Source organism: Sebastes fasciatus, chromosome 13 (assembly GCF_043250625.1).
Source record: "Sebastes fasciatus isolate fSebFas1 chromosome 13, fSebFas1.pri, whole genome shotgun sequence".
Lineage (NCBI taxonomy): Eukaryota > Metazoa > Chordata > Actinopteri > Perciformes > Sebastidae > Sebastes > Sebastes fasciatus.
In genome coordinates this window covers 6343351-6362232 of record NC_133807.1, presented here as the reverse complement: position 1 = coordinate 6362232, position 18882 = coordinate 6343351, and the positions used below count along the sequence as shown (strand labels likewise).

Sequence of the window (18882 nt, the reverse complement as noted above, 5' to 3'; positions counted from 1 at the left end):
CAGTAAACAATTGAGACGCCACTGAAGAAGAGGAGACAAATAAAACCAGATGCAATTAGCCAGAACTGCTCTGTGGTGAGATCAGAGCAAAAAAACACAATAGGGCTATAGCTTCTATAAATAAAATCTATAACATGACATAAAAAACATAATTAGACAAAAAGAAGGAAACAGTTCTAAACCCTATTATCAGTGAAAGAGTCTGGTTTATTATTTAATTATTTATATTCCTTTTTGACGCACTAAAAAACGCACATATGAGAGAGACTCCCTTTAAACTTGTATTGTATTCGGAGCGCCGCGGCGGTTTCCCTGAGATTTTTTACCCACAACAAGATTGAAATCAAACATTTGCGGCGGTGATGATGGCGTCTGTAATGACGGCCATAAATTATAGCAATCACAGTGTGAAACAACAGCGGAGATAAGTAGCAGCAGAGACCTGGAGCCGGCCTGACAACAGCAGCAATGCGAACCAGCTCTGTAAACTTGGCACAGACATGCACATGCAAAAGCTGCAGAAAATCATTTCAATAGCATAAACATCCGAATTATGATGGGTGAGGAGGTTGTATAGAGTCAACCAGAAGGAGACACTTTGAACTGTAGTGCTGTAATGCTGGAAGCTTAAACCATAACAATCATTCATTTGGTGATGGTAGTCTCACCGCCATACGTGTGGCGACAGAACACACAAAGGAATGTCTTTGTGAGATGATGGACTTGGCTGCTTTATAAAAATAATTTTATTTTAAAAGCTTAATCTTATTAAAACAAAACGTCAGGCATATTCTTATCTGCAACCTACTAATAATCAGTATATTTAAAGACAATTATTGCAAATATTGCATGAATCAAATCTTCATAAAACCGTTATTAAAACAGTTATTTCAACACTTATTAGTGAGACACAGAGTGATACTAAAAGGCAATAATTGAAGTGGTGCTGGAGTTCTCGGAGATCTTGGGGGTCTCTCGGTCCGTGATGGATTAAGACAGGTAGATTCTTCCCGCTCGTTAATGATTAACCAGGCTCTGAATAAAAAGAGAGAAACTGAAAATGTCTCTTTGTCGAGACGCAGAATGGCCGTACAATTAAAGTATCCAAGACGTGATGAAGTGGTTGCGTATTAGATCACAAGAAACGAGATAATAATAATAATTATTATTATTATTGTTTTTATTTTTAGTATTACGCATATACTCATTCGAGGGAGAAGAGAGACAGCAGAGACAGAGACAGAGACAGAGAGAGATAGAGATTGATTTGCCAAGCCCTGACATCTCGCCTTTTACTGCGGCTCGTAAATCTGTCTCGAAACGGCAGCACGCGCACAACCGTTTTTTGAAATATATTCTCCTGCGCGAGGTCTTCCCCTCCCGTTAAGGGATTGCACCGGAGACAAATCCACCGGCCGGTCTCACGAGCTGTGTGGTTTAACCGGTTTAGTACCACATAACAACTCATCTGCCTTATTATTGCTCTTCTTTTATATATATATAATGTGAATCAAAAATCAATCAAAATCAATAACCAATATCATTTGAGTAATTTCTAATGCATCTGTGAACGCGCTCATTAGCCTCCATTTAAAAAAAAATAAAATAAAATATTATTATGAAGGAAACAGGATCCATAATTGATATCTGAAACCCGTCCCTCTGTGCTTTTAATGGTGAATTCAGTGCGTTATAATAGGTGGGCATGACAGGATCAATGACTTGTGAACAATGTCCGAACTGTCTCACCATTGTTACCTTTATAAAGAGAGAGCTACAGTATATAGATCACTTCATAGTTCATATTGTTACAGTTACACCTCTAATGCTGGGTTATGATTTGGATCATCTTCTGTGCCAGTTTATAACAATATGAAGATCCTATAACCCGTTTATGGGAGCTTAGGTTTATGGATATGCACTTCTAGATTACTGGTGACATAAACTACAGAATCTCTACACTCTACATTGAACGTATCTATAAAGAATGATGAATATATGACAAGAGGGCATAACTGATATATTGCATGTAGTGAATTTATCCTCGTGTTTGTGTTTTTAATCTACTGAAGGCTTCATAACAATCAGAATTATCATAGAGGAATAAAAAACAAAAGTCTCGGTCAAAATGCAAAATGAATTGCTGTGTGTGCTGAGTGGAAGTTGGTTTTCTTGTTGCTCTACTTAATGTTTCATAACACAATCACAATAAACTGTAGACACATGTGGGATAATGGTGGTGTGTTTTTTTACATCTGCTGTCCACATGATGTTATTATATATACATATATATTTATATAGCCTGTATAATGTAACAGAAGTCAGCAGCGCGTCTTTGTCATTATAGGATATTGATAAGTAAAAGGTAAGGAGGGGGTTGTTTAATACTTGAGTATCAATGCAGGCCTAATGCTCCGCCATTAGTCACACAGGCCACAGAAGCCTATTTATCACTCCCATCTAACGGATATGAGCGCTGCTGTAACACACACAATGCTGGAGTCATCACCACTGTAGGCTGCTGCTTGTCTCCGGTCACTGAACGCAGCATCACAGACATCACCACCGCTGACAAAACTGTGGGATCACTTTACAACAACGAGAACTAAATAAAAGCGTTACTTCTTTATCAATAATAATAATAATAATAATGGATGTATTATTTCAGCCCTTATACGCACAAAAAAGCGTAAATGGCACGATATTGCGCAAAGCGTTTAGCTTGTAATAAGTACGTCACGTGTTTTTGTTGACGCTTATGACGTGTTTTACTTAGTTTACTTACTTATGTTAAGCCCAACCATGACGTCTTCCCTTTACCCTATACTAAGTGTTATTTTTTTTGGCCTGAACCTAACTGCAGACTTTTGCGTGGCGTACAAATGACGAAAAATGCAACAAAAAAAAACGCTCAAACGCGTCTTTATGATACGCGGAATGTCCGTGTAATGTTGTGGTATGTATACGCCTTTCCATGGTTGATTATTTAATCAGTGATTGGACAGTAGAGTGCTTTAATATAGCACACAGATCCTTTGGGGTTGCCAGGTTGGGTACCAACTGCAAAAAAATATGATAAAATGTAGTGTATATTTCAATAAGTAATAAAACCTGCTGCTACAACAGTTAAAAAGTAATTTATGGTTTTGACTCAGATGCTCTTTTTTTTCTAGAAAGAGAGGAGTCAGAAGAGTCCAGTCCTCCTCCTTTTTACCTATTAATAATAAAAGTATCTGGAATGCTGATAAAGGATTAAAAGAGCTACAGTTTCATTCTGTCAATGTATTCATTGTTTGATCATATTTATTCTCGTTAGTAATAATCATTTATTATAGGCTATTCATACTGAGTATATTACACTCCAAGCAGCATTGTGTTACAGCAGCCATGGCCTAAAAATACATTGTGTACAAGCTGCGTGTTGCAACTTGGCAACCATTATCTGGCCCCTCTCTTTTTAATACTTAATACATGTCTACTTTTAAATGGCTCGCACGCTCTCTCTCTCCCTCGCGCACACACACACATTCACACAGCCGGTGCTAGTAGTAAAAAAAAAGCCTGGCAGCCATATATCTCTCGTGACGACCTCCTCCTGCAGCCCGCGCGCCTGCACCGTGACCTCCTCCTTCTCCTCGCGCTCTCCAGAATAATAAATTTCTCGGGCAACGCGGCTGCAACGAGCTGCATGGAGAGAGAAGAAGAAGAAAAAAAACACACACAAAAAACGCGCGGGCGATTTGTCTGGCAATTAGTAAACCACCGCGAGACTCCCCAGGTCAGAGAGAGAAGTTGGTGTTTGGTTGGATCTGTTGGTGTGTGTGTGTGTGTGTGCCAGCCTATAATGAACCATGGGAACACGCTCACAAAACAGCACACAGTGGAGACATTTGGTGACTTGAACGTGTCACAGAGTGTGTGAACCCTGAAAGCCTGCAGCTTCCTGCGTAAAGCTGCTGTTGAAACATCAGCTCCACCAGCTGATCCGAACCCTTCAAACACCTCAGTGACAGCAGACTGCAGAGCATGAAGCAGCTTCTCTGTATATAGAACCACACTGGTCACAGTGTGAGAGAGAGCTTCCTTGTTGTTTCATGCTTTTACCTCACAGTTATTTAAGTGCTAATCCCTGCTGAGATTACACAATCACGTCTCCTTTTTAGATGGAGAGAAGCACCAGGATAAGAGAAGGCAGCTGCAGGGAAACACAACAGGTAGCAACATACAGAAACAGAGTTAAAATCACATAAATGGGATATTTCACTAAATAAGAGCTCAGCAGGGCATTTGTGCAGCAGCAGAGCAGCAGGACTTTTCATTTCGTTTTTTTAATGAACCTGCGTGGGCTCAGGGCAGAAATTAGATTTACTCCATTCAAGCTTTTTATGATGAGAAACTTCACAAACTCATCCACAGCATATCTGTGTAAATCAGAGAGCATTAACGCTGCTATAGGGTTAACATTGCATTTCTCTGTCACATATGTATTATGTCAGCTGAATGTGTATAATCTTGAAGGCATTTTCTGCCACATCTTACTTTTGTTTTGCTTTGACAGCTACATGGAAACATCTTCTTCTCTTGTACTGATGCATTGCATCCTGTTACAAACAGCCATGAGGTTTTACTACAATTAACAGAAATGTGTAACAGGCCCTCACACCCCAATGACAAAAGAAGTTTGTTTATCAGTAACACTATGTATGTTGGCTTCACACCACACAGAATGTTTCCAGCTTTACAACTAAACAGGAGGTTTCAATGTGTGTGAGCAAACAACCAATGCCATGTGTGTATTATATCACCATCGAGCTGCTCTCTTATATCTGTTTCTGCAGAAAGCATTTCCTGTCGCATGTAGGCGACGACCAGCAAAAACACACAAAATAAATACAAGGGCAGAAAATACATACTTATTAAGAAGTCCAAACTCCTATTGGTTCCTCTGCTCAGTTATCTGTGCTGCATAGCTGTATGCTAAACTTTTCCACTACTTGAAGTGTTGAAATTTGTTGGAAGTTGGCACCAATTGCCTGGTGAATTTCTTGATCTTTTTTATTTATTTCTTGATCAAACATTGGCTGATTTAGAACCTACTTCATGTCTGATTGTACTTTTTTAGTTGAGAGTTTTAATATTATATCTATAAAACACAGATGAAATGAATACATTGTTTAGCTCATATTAAATGAAAAAGAAAAATGCATACATACTCAGCCACTTAAGATATCAAAATGATTATATTTCAGAGTGGGTACTGACACTCAGGTATCATATTTACATATGCTGTGACCTCTGACCTTTCATCTCTTGGTGTTTTTTAAGTGGACTTCTCTACTGTTCCAAACGAAACAGCCAGCTGAGAGTGATGCAGGGCTGCGTCAGGGGGTGTCTTTAAAAACCACTCTGGCAAGTGACGAGCTTTAAATGTAAAATAATCAATCTGCTCTACATATGGACCCCTCGTGGTAAAATTACACCGCATACATGTATGCCGTGCAGCACTTCCTTCTGCCTTACAAGTGAGCACTGTGAGTGTCGAGCTTTCTCAATATGCAAGATGAAGAAGAAGGTTAGATATAGACAAAAAGTCCCAGGTCTGATCCCGAGAACAACCACAAGTCCCACTGAAGAGAACTCAAAGCAACACTGAACCACATCCTGCTTTCACCGATTTATATTATATAGATTTTCCCCATTATTCAGTCTGGTATGTTTGGCTGAAATTAAAACAAAGTTGTATGGATCTGTACAGAGCTTCACTGCACAACATGAGCCTAAACATGGACCAATCAGTGCTCAATATATGTTGCATGTCTCATATAAAATGTAAAAATGAAAGGCCATACCTATAGGAAATGAAGGCATGGTGGAACCAAACTGACCAACAGCATTTTCCCAATATGCCATTGTGCCTTTGATTAATCAATGCTTCCCAGCACACACACACATACACACACACACACACACGCACACACACACACACACACACACACACACACACACACACACACAGCACCCCTCCCAGCTGCAGGTCAGATTACCAGGCTGGAAAATGACCAGCAGCCCAGTGCCGGTAAATAATGGTGGCTGCAGCTCACTGAATTGCTCACAATCAATTTCACTGTAACAATATCAACATTATATTCTATGTTATTCTGTTTACTATGAATGAACCCTGTCATGTTGTGAATTTTACCAAACACAGTGTCAAATTATCCTCTGAATAGGCTTTACAACGTGCAAACGCTGCTGGAACCAGCCTGGAGGTTAAAAAAAAAAGGCTGCTCAGCAGCTTTTCAGTGAGGCAATCAGCAGGGGAAGGCTCTGTTTACACTGAGGTCCCAGTCTGTCCAAATACTGTCCAACATCAGGCTGCACATTCTCTCGGTTTCAGCATAGTCTAGCAGGCCTGGTTGACCCTTTCATACCAGATCATACAGTTAGAATGTCTCACAGCACCTTGTATTAGTGTCCTCGAGGCTTTAGATTGAGACAGAAGACCACGTTTGAAAAGCTGCTCTCAAATGGCAGATTGACCAAAACTTGACACACAGATGCAAAAATATGAAAATTTTAAGCATATGCTCCTATGTTTGTGAATTCCAGCTAGTCTCATCAACACAACCCCATTCAACTGACAGCCACCAGTGGCCTGTCTCTGACCCCCTGCCCAGGTGGTTAGCTTGCTTGTCTGTCTGTCTGGGTGGGTGTGGGAGCGGAGATACGGCCGCCGTGCCCCCGGGGTACAGTGCCCTGAACTCCGCCTGTTATGACTAAAGTGGCCCGGGGGCCTCCGGAGGTCTGGGAATGTCCGAGAGGGAGCGGAGGGACCAGCAGCCTTGCGAGGTCAAGGGGGAGCTGGAGAGATGGGGGGGTCGAGGTGCTGTGTGTGTGTGTGTTGTGTGTGTGTGTGTGTGTGTGTGTGTGTGTGTGTGTGTGTGTGTGTGTGTGTGTGTGTGTGTGTGTGTGTGTGTGTGTGCGTGGGGGTAACCACGGGTCAGCCTCTGGCTTCAGAGCCAGTGGACCTCATCGGTCAGGAAAACGTGTCCCCTGATTGAACCCTCTGCGGCCGCAGCTTGGCCACTCCGCTGCCCTGCATGATCATCGATTTTTTTCCCTCCTCCACCTCTCTCTCTCTCTCTCTCTCTCTCTCTCTCTCTCTCTCTACCTTCCCTTCGCTTATATTTCTCTCATTTGTTCTTCTTACTTCTCCACGCATCGCATCACGCCATGGCCTGCATCCCCATGAGAGGCCGGAGCCCCCCTCCACCTCCACCTCAACCGCTGCCCTTTTATTCTTAATCCCGGGCAGATTGATTTCTGAGGGGGTCAAACAGGAGTGAGTGCGCTTCCTGAGGCCGCTGCTGCTGAGCGCGCACGGCGACCCGGCGATCGTTCGCAGTTCATTTGGAAAAGCCTCGCAGATCGTTTGTTTTCGAGGTAAATTGTTTTGGAGCGCAACCGAGAGAGTATCCATTAACCAGCACTCCCCCCACCCCTGTTCTTTTAATTTTTCTTTTTCACCCCCCCACCCCCTCCCCTGCACCCTTCTCTCCAATTGAGCGCCGTATTATTCATATTCCCACCGCAGTATCCAGCCTGTTTGCACCTGGCCAACAAAACACACACACACTCACACACACACGCATGCAACAGTATCTCATTAAAAGCTATAGGCCATAGCAACACTTTATAACCACAGAATCACAGCCAAGACAAAATGTATAATAAGCTCCGGGTGAACCAGGTATTATTCACGTGCGGGCCATATACTGTCATACATTAGCTCGAGGATTTTCTGAATGTTATATGAGCTTGCATAGCGTTAAGTTTGTTGTCCAACTGCATCATATAAACCCCATAAATTAAAATAAACCTTCAGCTGAATGTGAAAAAAAAAATAATATGAAAAGTATCAGTTTCATCACCCAAAGGCCCTGTGCGTAAAAGACGCACAATTAACAGATGCTCAAGAGGCGGCGGGCCTTTTGAGTGACAAACAGACGCAGAAGTGACACCACCGCAGCAAAAGGTTGGACTGAGACAGTTGCACAAACTCAGGGGAAAACAGCACAACACGGGCCTGTCACACACACACACACACACACACACCTTCCAACACAAACACGCAACTCCAAAAGTCCCTGCGCTAAAGAAATCAAAGCCCTCCACGGCCATAAACGCACCCCTTCGCTTGACCTCGCCAAATGCGCAGGGGGCAATAAAACCATAAAAACGCCACCCAGCCATCAGACACAGAGGAGCAAGAGAGCCAGAAGACAGAAAAAAGGGGGAGACAAATTGAAGTTCCCAGGCCTCTTACCTTAGATGCCATCACTTTGAGCGACCTCTGGGCCATCTTCTTCTTCTGCACCTTCGTCTGAGGTTCCCTCTGACTGGTTTGTTGGAGTTTCTTTGGAGGGATTTTCTTCTTTCCAATGAGGAAGAAAAAAAAGTTTTTTTTTTCTTATAGTAGGATAGTTGTGGGGTGTAAAAAAAAAAATAGGGGAGGTGTATTCATGACTGTTTATGTGTGTGTGTGACGAGGTTGGGTGTGCAGGAGGGAGGAGGAGGAGGGGGTGGGGGTGGGGGGTGTCTTCCAAGTGTCTTCCAAGACGTCTTCTTTTTCTTCTCCTCTCTCTGTTCCTCGCCCTCTCTCTCTCCTGGCAGAAGGGGTCTTGTGTGTGGCTGCCGAATGACAATAGAGAAGGAGAAGAAGTGTTTAAAGAAGAACAAGTGATTAATGATTTCTTTCTTGTATAATTCTCGCATTTTTCTTGAGGAGCCGTCCCTTCTGTGCTGTCCAGAAAATAATGGCGGTGAACTTTTCAGTGGGGTGGTTAGTGATGGGGGGGTCTGATGGGCATCCTCACACAAAAAAAATCTGCTCCCATTCACAGCAGCAGCAGCAGAAGGCCCCGGCTGATAAAGGAGGCTACAAAAAGAATAAGGATTCCTTGGTGGATTTTATTGTGCGCGGTGTCACCCCGCACGCAAATTCATTTATTTCAACTCGGACTGCAAGCGCTCAGGGGCTTTAGGGGTTATTGTGGAGGCACATATGTGTGTGTGAATATTGGGGAGGGGGGGTCTGTTTGGATGCTCCAATATAGGACAATTGGTGTATAGCGAAAATTACAGGTCACAAATATGATCTTGTGTGTGTGGAGGAGGGGGTATTAAACGATATAGCCTTCACTATATAAGAATAAAATATATTATATATATATATATGGGCATCCTCACACAAAAGATATATATAAATATATATATATATATATATGGCTGGATGCACATTCTGGGAAGAAAAACGCGCACTTTGAAGCAGATAGTGAATGAGAAATTAAACAGTGGAATTGATTTTTGCAGTAATGAAACAGAAAAAGGTTTGAAAATGTAGCTTCACAGAGAGCAAGGATTTACCATTTTGGCGCAGTGTGTGTGTGTGTGTGTGTGTGTGTGTGTGTGTGTGTGTGTGTGCGTGTGAGCACATCTAGGTGTACAGTTTGATAGGAGGGCTGGAGCAGCCTTTCATAAACAGGAAGAAAACAGATAAATGGGCAGAGGGAGTCTCTGTGGCAAGAGGCCCAGGGAGAAATCAACCAACAAGTAATAGGGAATCTTCTCTGGGCCGAGGAATACGTGCGGACCAATTTGGGGGGCACACTTTTTTTGTTTAAAGTTCATCGAGAGGAATGCTATTTTCTCGTCCTCCCCCCTTCTTGCTCTATATTTTTCGATACCTGCTCTAAGAAAAGAAAATGAAAATTAATACGGGAGCCGCGCCTTACAAAAGAAGCCATTCGTCTTGTTGATTATCTATTTGGTTGTCAGGGTTTGAGCTATGGCGCCGGCCCGCTCCCTTTTTGTAATATATAAAAAAAATAAAACACACATGCGCGCACTGCACCGGTCCAGAAAACACCGATAGGGAAGAGAAAAAAAACTGCTGTGCAAAAATTACACTCATTAAAGCATTAAAAGACCAAGAAACTATTTAATGTTTTTTTTTTTTGTTAGAATCAGAAGAGGGAGGAGGAGGAGGAGGAGGAGGAGGAGGAGGAGGAGGAGGAAGAGGAGGAGGAGGAAGGAGCGCATTCTCTGTGTCGGGCCGGTGCAAGCGCGTCTGAGCAGCCGTTAAATTAACGGGAGAACGGGAGTGAAACGGAGGGACGGTTTGTGATTTAAAACGAGATTACAGGACGTAATGTACCAAGATCACTCATGGCCGGGACAGATTAATCATCGCAGGCTGCTGATTTCTCCAGACAGGTCTCTGTGCGTTTGGAGGCAAAAACCAACAGTGAAATTAAACGAAATTATTTATTGTGTGTGCATGTGAGGAGCGTGTATACATGCTTTAAATCCATCTTTCACCCGTTAAAACGCCCAGGAGAGGAAAAATTGAAGTTTTTTTTTTTTTTTTCAGACCTGCTGTGGAGGTATTACATATTTTAGACAAATAAAATCTTTAAAATCTGATTATTAATTCCTTCTGAACGATTTTAAAAGCATAGACATAACTCTTGTCTTTTACAATATTTAATATTATGGTCTTTTTTTTAAGAAGAATCTGAAGAAGTGGTAATTTTGAGAGAGAGGAAATAAGAGAGAAGAAGGATAGAGAAATAACATTTTAGCCATTTATTTAAATTTCTATGAACTATTTACAAATAATAGGAAGGTAGACACTGAGGAGGCATATAAGCAGAGAAAGGAGCAACATACATATCGGAGGAGGTAACACATGTTCAACAATACCATCATTGTTATTATCATCATCATCAATAACGATAGATACTGATCTTTGGAATGTAAATAAAATAACATCAATATAAAAAAAAAACACTTAGAGAATAAAATATCTAAAAACAAGGAGACAGAGAGAGGAGGAGAAGAAGAAGTGTGCGCGCATTTAATGTGCGGAGAAAAGGAGGAAGAAAATAGAAAAATAAATCAACACCATTCAGACATGCAATAAAAGGCTTTTTTATCTTTCTGACTGTCTTATAATTAAATTACTTTTTTTTTAAATTTCCACATACAAGAAATGAATAGCGCTTCTTTTGTATTGCAGGTAATAATAATAATTATTATAATAACTCGTCACACAATTTCAAAAATATAAAAAAAAGCTCGAAAAAGCTGTCACTTCATTGAACGAGCAAGAGGAAATAAAAATATGACCAACGAAATAAAAAAAATATATATAAGTACAACTGAGGTAATAGGTAGTACATTGTATTATAGTGCTGCGTTTATAGTGTGTTCTTGAGCTACTCGTACCAGGAGTTTGGTTTTGGATATTATAGTGTCCTTTTGTTTAGGCAGCTTTATAAACCCTGTTTGGTACGTCCCTTATTAATTTACCTTTATGTCAGGATCACCCTGTCAGTCTGTTTTTTCCCTGTATACAACATCACAACATGAACAATCAACGGACCACATAAACGCTCCTTGTCAGTCTCAGCAACAACAGCATAAAGTCGCTTAAAGTCTTACAATCAACACTGAATTCAAAAAAATAATTAAAATTTTAAAAAGCTATATTTTGTTCATGAAAACAAAACAGAAAACAATCATAATAATAATTCGAACAGCAAGACAGAACAAACTGCCTGGTGTCATTTTGGATCATACCGGAGGTTATATTGGATGTTATAGAGTACTATAAGGACGGACGGACGGAGTGTGTGTGGCGGGGGTGTAAGAATACTGCTCCTGACGAAATCCATTTATTACACGTGCGTGTGTGCGTGGGGTGGGGTGGTGGTGGGAGGGTGAGGGTGAGGGGTAGTAGTGGTTTGGGGAGGGTGCATGGTTCACCCCTTTGCTTTGTACCCGCAGAGTAAACATGACAAATGGGGCCCGAGTTTGGCATGATTAAAGATGAAAACGAGGATCCATCTTCACCAAAAAAAAAAAAAAAAAAGTCTCGGGTGGAAAAAAAAAAAAAAAAAAGAAACCACACGCACGCGGGCATATTATCCTCAGCCTATACCGTCTCGTGCTCCTCTGTCATAGAGAGGAAGAGAGAGAGGAGTATAAAAAGAGAGAAATATAAAAAGCAGAGTGAGGGATAGAAGGGATGAAGGGGATGAAAGCAAAGAAGCGGCCGCATCGTTTTCACAGTTCGTTCAGTCTCCTTCTTCTTCGCCTACTTTTTGTTCGTTTCATTGTTTTATGAATGGGACATCCCCTACCTCCCCCCTCCCACGTCATATATTATAGTGTGTAACATCAGCACAGATCAGGGCCGAACAGGCGGCAATGACATAGCTCTCCCTCCCCTCCACAGTAAAAGGCGTTATTCCGGTCCAAAGTGCAGGCTCCGGTGGGGTACAAGCGTTGCTGCCGCTTCGGCGTTCAGTTTTAGGAACCAGGGAGGGCCAATAATCAGACTAGAGAGCCAAAGAACCGGGCTATAGGGGCCGCTGGGAGCCGCTCAGAGCCTGCGAGTTTGTGTTGTTGATGTTGTTGTTGTTGTTGTTGTTGTTGCTGCCGGTGGTCCCGGAGCGGACCTTGGTGTTGGGCAGCTTGTGGTCCTTCTTCCATTTCATCCTCCGGTTCTGGAACCAGATCTTGATCTGCCGCTCCGACAGGCACAGCGTATGCGCGATCTCCACCCTGCGCCTGCGCGTCAGGTAGCGGTTGTAGTGGAACTCCTTCTCGAGCTCCAGGACCTGCTGGCGCGTGTAGGCCGTCCGCGAGCGCTTCGGCTCACCGCCTGTGTAGTTTGCATTCACTGTGGGAATAAACAATGGGGAAAAAAGGACCATTTAACACTGACCACTCACAAATAAATACAAGTAAATAATAATAATAAAGGAAATACAACAACCACAATAATGTTGTGGCACTGTGCACTGAACACTATGACTTTTTCATTATTTACTATATTATTTTGAAGGAATTTTGTATAAAATACTATATGATATCATCATACCTCCATAATATAACATGGTAAACATAAAAAAAATAAAAATAATAATAATAATAATACAGAATAATAACATAATAAAACCATAATAATATCTACAATAATAACTATAATACTACATCTACTACTACTACTACTAATAATAATAATAATACAGAATAATATCATAATAAAACCATAATAATATCTACAATAATAACTCCAAATCTACTTCTACTACTACTACTACTACTACTACTACTACTACTACTCATAATAATAATAATAATAATAATAATAATAATAATAATAATAATAATAATAATAATAATAAAAATAATACAGAATACAGAATACAGAATAATATTAAGCCACGGCTTTCAGCAGTACATTACAGTAGAAAAGGACGTTATTAATTACAATGTTTGCACTAAAAATACATCAAGTATTAGTCTATTGTAACTTGCAAAACTGAAAACAACACATCAAGCCACATGGAGAAGCTGAAGTGTCATTTTTTGAGCATGCAACGACAGAGAAAGAGAGAGAGAGAGAGAGACAGAGCCATGGCCACCTCGGTCAGACCTATATATACTGTCAGAATACAAAATGGCTGTAACCTCTGCAGACCCTTTAATGATTGCAAATCCTCTTTTATCCCACAACAACAAATCTCATGTCTGTGCTTTATGCAATCTGTTACAGCGGAAACTCCATTATTTTTTTGCACTATACAGTTTGTTGCCGAGGCTTTGTGTGTGTTTTCAGTGAACACATGGTTGTCAGGTGTCATTTCAGGCCCTGCGGCGGTGTGAATCCTCTCAGCACCGACAGCCTGACGCTGGTGTCCAAATGTTGTGATTTGAGCGCAATCGGGGCTGCATTTCCTATAGAGGCTTGAGAAAAATCGCACTGCTCTGTTCCGACACGTTTGCGCACACATGCACGACCAGGACTGACGGAACATATGAATAAATTAAAAAAAACACAGCAACGATACAAGGAGCTCTTTCAATGATCTTATGCAAACGGACAGAGCGCACGGATGGCAGCATTGTCTGCCTTGTATAAACTGGAATAAAGGTGGTGATGGTAGTGGTGGGTGGGGGTGCTGGGGGGTGCAGCAGCTACACGACGGCACTGAATGGCGGATTGTGGGTGATGATTCAACAAATACCAAAAAGCTACACACACTGGAGAACAGCGTTCACACATTCTGCTAACACCAGACAGCTAAAATAACTGTGCGTAATTGTAAAAAAAAAAATTAAACAAAGAGTGTTCTTACCGAGTGAGCAGCCCGGTGGAGTGAACGCATTATACGGCGACTTTACAAAAGTGGCTTCCCCTTTTATTTTTTTATTTTGTCGCCCCTCGATACGTGCAGCTCCCGGTTCTCCCACAATGCGCAATAATAATAGGCAGCGAGTCTATTAGAACATTATACAGAGAAGAAGCCATAATAGACTGTGGAGCTATTCGGTTTTACATTAGTGTTTTACGGCCGGCTCCATAAACATGAATATTTCAGCTGCCATAAAACTTTCCCTCCCTCCTCCCCTGGAACAGCGAGTGGAGGAAGGAAAGGCTCGACAGAGTAAAGTACACCGTTTATACAACCCGACCACTTAAAATCAAATTACCAAAGCATAAAAGCTAACTTATGGGCTCGGTCTGAGTTGTCATAAGGCGAGAGGAATTAGGAGGCAGACGAGCTCTGAGATCGGACTTCAAAAGGCACCTCAGCGGAGAAGGTGTAATAAAAATTTATGGAGGGTGTAATTATATTGGCCCTTGCAAACAGACGATCGTAAATCTTGACCCAAGGGCTATACTCTTCTACTTCTAACAGAAAAGATTTGGACGGTGGACACCTATAGCTGAGTGCATGGATGGCAGGCAGGCGACTGCAGGCACAAAGGCGCAGCGAGGAAGAGAGAGAGATAGAGAGAGAAGAGGGAGAGAGAGAGAGAGAGAGGAAGAAGTTTGCATGCAGCACTTACCGATGTTTACATGGACTTTCTTCATCCACGGGTAGACTACGGGGTCCTTGCGAGTGCTCGTTGGGGACGAAGTGCTTTGGCTGTGAGGCGTTTGGCCGCAAAACGCAGGCGGAGGCGGGCTGGGTGTCACCGAGTCGGAGGAGCGGTGGCTCAGCTCCGGGACCGGGACCGGGACCGGGTCTGTCTGCAGGACGACATGACCCCGAGGGGACATCACCACCGAGGCGGGCTGCCCAGGAAGCTGGCACGGCGTGTACGGCGGCTCGGCTCGCTGGTGGTGGTTCTGTGGGTGATGGTGTGGGTGGTGGTAGAGAGAGTCCGGCTGAAAGGCGGCGGGCTCCTGCCGCTGGGAGCTGTAATAGTCCGGAGAGTGGCTGGGCAGATAGTCGCTCTGTGAGTATTCCTCGCACGGTGGGAACTTCGGGTCCACATAGTTGGAGTTGATCAAATAGGAGCTCATGGCCATTAATGTCAGTCTTTTTGTGGAATTGCACCTATAGTCGGAAAATATATAACTACAATTTATATCTCATCCCTTTTACTCTTCGGTTTATTCCTTGTTCCCGTTGAACCCTCCTACTTTTCTGTCAAGTGAACAAAGTTAAAGAAGCCACGTGACGCGCAGCCGGCCAATGGCGCGCGCCTCCAGGATGAACCCCGGATAAGGAAATGGGATTAAGCATATACACACGGCCCCACGCACGCGCATCATCATATGGCCTCCGTTTGTTGGGCATTCACAGTCTTACAAACCCGAAACCCGGTCTCTCTCTCCACATCTCTCTGCCACATGTCGGTGCGCATGCCGCCACTAAGCAGCCAGAGAATCACAACAATAACAACGCGCGCGATGAAAACACATTCCGATCGAGCTTGAAACGCGCGCGCGCAACACGAGCAACAGAGTATACAGTAGAGATGACAAGTCCTCCCTTCATGCAAAAAACGCACTCTTTCCTCCTGTTACTCGTCTGGCTTTAACTCCAACAAAAAAAAAAATATTAAAGAAACAAGAAAAAAGAAGCAGCGCTGGAGGGGATTTAAAGTGGCGCCTGCACCAGCCTCTGTGTATATATTTGTGTGTGTGTGTGTATGTGTAGGGACGTGCTTGCCAAAAGCTTTTTTCTTTTTTTTTTCCTCCCTCTTCTTTTTTAAATCGCTAATAACGGGGAGTGGGAGAGTGCTGCTGCTCCGCCACCCAGCAGCACGCAGCACCACCTTGTCAGAGATAAATCTGGGCTTGTTTAGGATCGATAGAAAATTCATCAACTAATTCAGGTTACACGGCCTTCTAAATCACCAGCAGACCTTTGCATTAAGGAAGGAGAGAATCCAGCACCGGTTCCCTCTTCTTTTAAAAACCCGCCTTACTCCTGCAACAACAACTCCCAACATTTAACTCTCCCCTCCTCTGCATGGTAATTCAGCCTCAGCCAGGGTGCCTTCCTTCCTTGCATGAATAAATATTAACATCACTGGCATGGCAAGTCCATATGCCCCGTTCAAATTGCGCGGCTGCTTTTGCCCTTGAGCTCTGAAACAGAAGATACACAGCTTCTTTGTTTTTTTTCTTTCCTCCTAAATGAAATTCATCTCTCCAACCGTGACCCGCTCACACTATAGCTGACTTTCATAGCTTTTGCTTGCCTCCATTTCAACACCAATACACTACAAAGTATTCTACTGTTGTCACTCTCTTACTGTTATAAAAACCGACACAAAACACCATAAAAGAAGGACTTAAACCTGCATTACGCAGAGTGATTTGCTGCATTACGCACAGGCAGCACACGGCCTTATATAAAGAACAATAATCATACTCTTTTCCTGCAGCATTCAAGTTTTACAGTAAACCCCCTTGTGCCTCGTAAATCTGCATGCGTTCAAAGGCATGTATAGAAACAAGACACCAAAACATAAAATGTGCTGCACTTCGGGCGAACAGAATAGATGTTTTTTTTCCAATCAAAAGAAGGTGTTATCAGTGGGACTGGTGCGCGCACACACACACACACACACACACTAAGGCAAGATGATGGAGATATCCAAGTCCTTTGTTTCGAGAAAATTGACCGTCTCTAAATCGAAACCTTACGCCCCCCCTCACATACACACACTCACATACACACACCCAACCCCCTTCCTATAGATGAACAGTAAAGTCGACCGCATCATTTTTCACCAGGACAAATAATAAATAAAAAAGAGTCCAATTCAACCTGGAATTGGCCTTTAAAACTGCGAGGCGCTTTTTTCACGATCGAACAAAAAAAAAAAAAAAGTAGAAAACTTGGATTGAGTTTCCATCACTCTGGAGGAGAACAGACCCACAACATGGCGCACAGACGCGTCTAAATACACCAACAATATAGTCCTGATAATAAATAAATAAAAGGGCTTATGTCAATGATGATAGGAAATAAAAATTACACATTTTATTAACCTTCTTACACATTCCAATATAAAGCAGCGATCCGTAAGACCCAATAATAGCAGCTCAAAGGCCTCTCTCTCTCTCCTCCATGTGTCGGATCCATCGTTGCCGTCGTGTATAAATCCACTATATACTCCCCTAGAAGCGAATTTGTGATTGTTTTAATGATTTGTACACAAATCCGGATCTACAGGGTAGATATAGAAGACAGCGGCTCTCTGGAGGCACCGGGTTACACCGTCGATAGACTTTTATTGCTTTCATAAACTCCCTGTCAGACAGCCACACTGGAAATATTTCCATCCGTCTGTACTGTTCCTGACCCCTGACCTCCTCGCTGCTGGTGGGGATCTGGGAAATGAAGTTATAATGCTGTAACACTTCCTGCAAGTCGAGGGGGCGACGATTAACTGAGTCGCAAATAAAACAAGGAGATTAAAAAATAATAATAATACAGTTTCTGCAGTTTTTTTTCTTGTAGAGAGGGAATAAATCGTGAAAGAAAACAGATGCATTATAGTGCTATTAAAATGATGCAGCGAAATGAATCTTGAATATAAAAAATAAGGTATTTTCTCCTTATTTTAATAGAATGTGCATTGGATTATTAATTGCTTATTGGTATTTTTTAAGCTGTTACAATGATCAAGGAGAGAAAAATGCATTATGCAGCGGGGATTGTAAAATATTATTTATAATAGGCTTATAAAAAATTATTATTTGAATACCTTTAAAGCTCGAATTTCGAGGGGAGATCAGGCCTTTGAAAAGTATCTTTGTTGTTGTCTTTATTTCATCAATTCTGTCCTTGGCCAATTTAGTCTCCCAATACTCCGTTTAAAACGAATGTTTTATTCCAAAATCCATGTATATAACCACAAAAAAAAAAGAATTAAGCACAGTTGTAATTATCCAAAAGAACAAGTAAAGAAAAAGAAAAACAAAAAAAAGAAACTTGGCATGTCCAACCGTGGAGCGTTCTAACAGAATGAATACAATTTAATGAAGGAAAAGATAAATGTCTTGGCACGGGGAAACACTGGCCTATCAAAAATGGTTCTGAATGATTCGACTGAAGAATGGATGGACCAATGAATAAATGAATAAATGTCCCTTCACTGGGGGAAATGAATTGCAGTCAGTCCTCCAAAACTCTGATTCAACTGAATTAAAAAGGAATCTGACCCCAACCCACACACATACATACACGCAAGGGCCTGCACTCTGTCATAATTCTTCTAAATAAATAAATGAAATAAACCACGATTAAACTTTGATTTTACTTAAATTAGTTCAAATTTTACATGTTTCTTTTAGTGCATAACACCTCACATTGATAGTGGAAATAGATAATTTAATGCAACATGAAATACAAATTCTACAGATACAGAATGCTGGTGCATTGTTGACGTCTAAAACGTGTTTTATATTTCCATTGCATCTGCTCCTGTGCTGCTCCCACATTGATTTTGTGACACTGACACTCCCTCCTCGCTGCAGGCAATATTGCTGTTCTCTGTTTC

The 18882-nt window shown here is 42.0% G+C and overlaps 2 protein-coding genes across 11 annotated transcripts in view; both read right to left on the bottom strand.

Moving 5' to 3' along the window:
- The window catches only part of hoxb3a (homeobox B3a), a 98347-nt gene that overhangs the window by 38599 nt on the left and 40866 nt on the right, over positions 1–18882 (bottom strand). For 6 of the 10 annotated variants that reach the window (XM_074655162.1, XM_074655165.1, XM_074655171.1 and 3 more), the window contains one exon: positions 8327–8691. The exons of the other annotated variants lie outside the window; for them this stretch is intronic. The gene's annotated coding sequence lies outside the window, so the exon portion shown is untranslated. The remainder of the gene's footprint in view (positions 1–8326; positions 8692–18882) is intronic. 10 annotated transcript variants of the gene reach the window in all.
- Positions 10633–17494, bottom strand: hoxb4a (homeobox B4a). Its single transcript, XM_074655189.1, has 2 exons — positions 14926–17494; positions 10633–12748 (listed from the first exon to the last, which is right to left on the bottom strand). Exons 1-2 carry the CDS (start codon positions 15389–15391, stop codon positions 12426–12428), a joined length of 789 nt encoding a protein of 262 aa, XP_074511290.1. The 5' UTR covers positions 15392–17494; the 3' UTR covers positions 10633–12425.

Excerpts from the sequence above, each read along its gene's own strand:
- hoxb4a (XM_074655189.1), bottom strand. The coding sequence starts at position 15,391 with ATGGCCATGAGCTCCTATTTGATCAACTCCAACTATGTGGACCCGAAG. Across the intron at positions 12,749-14,925 it reads GAAAGTCCATGTAAACATCG|TGAATGCAAACTACACAGGC; the intron begins GTAAGTGCTGCA and ends TTATTCCCACAG.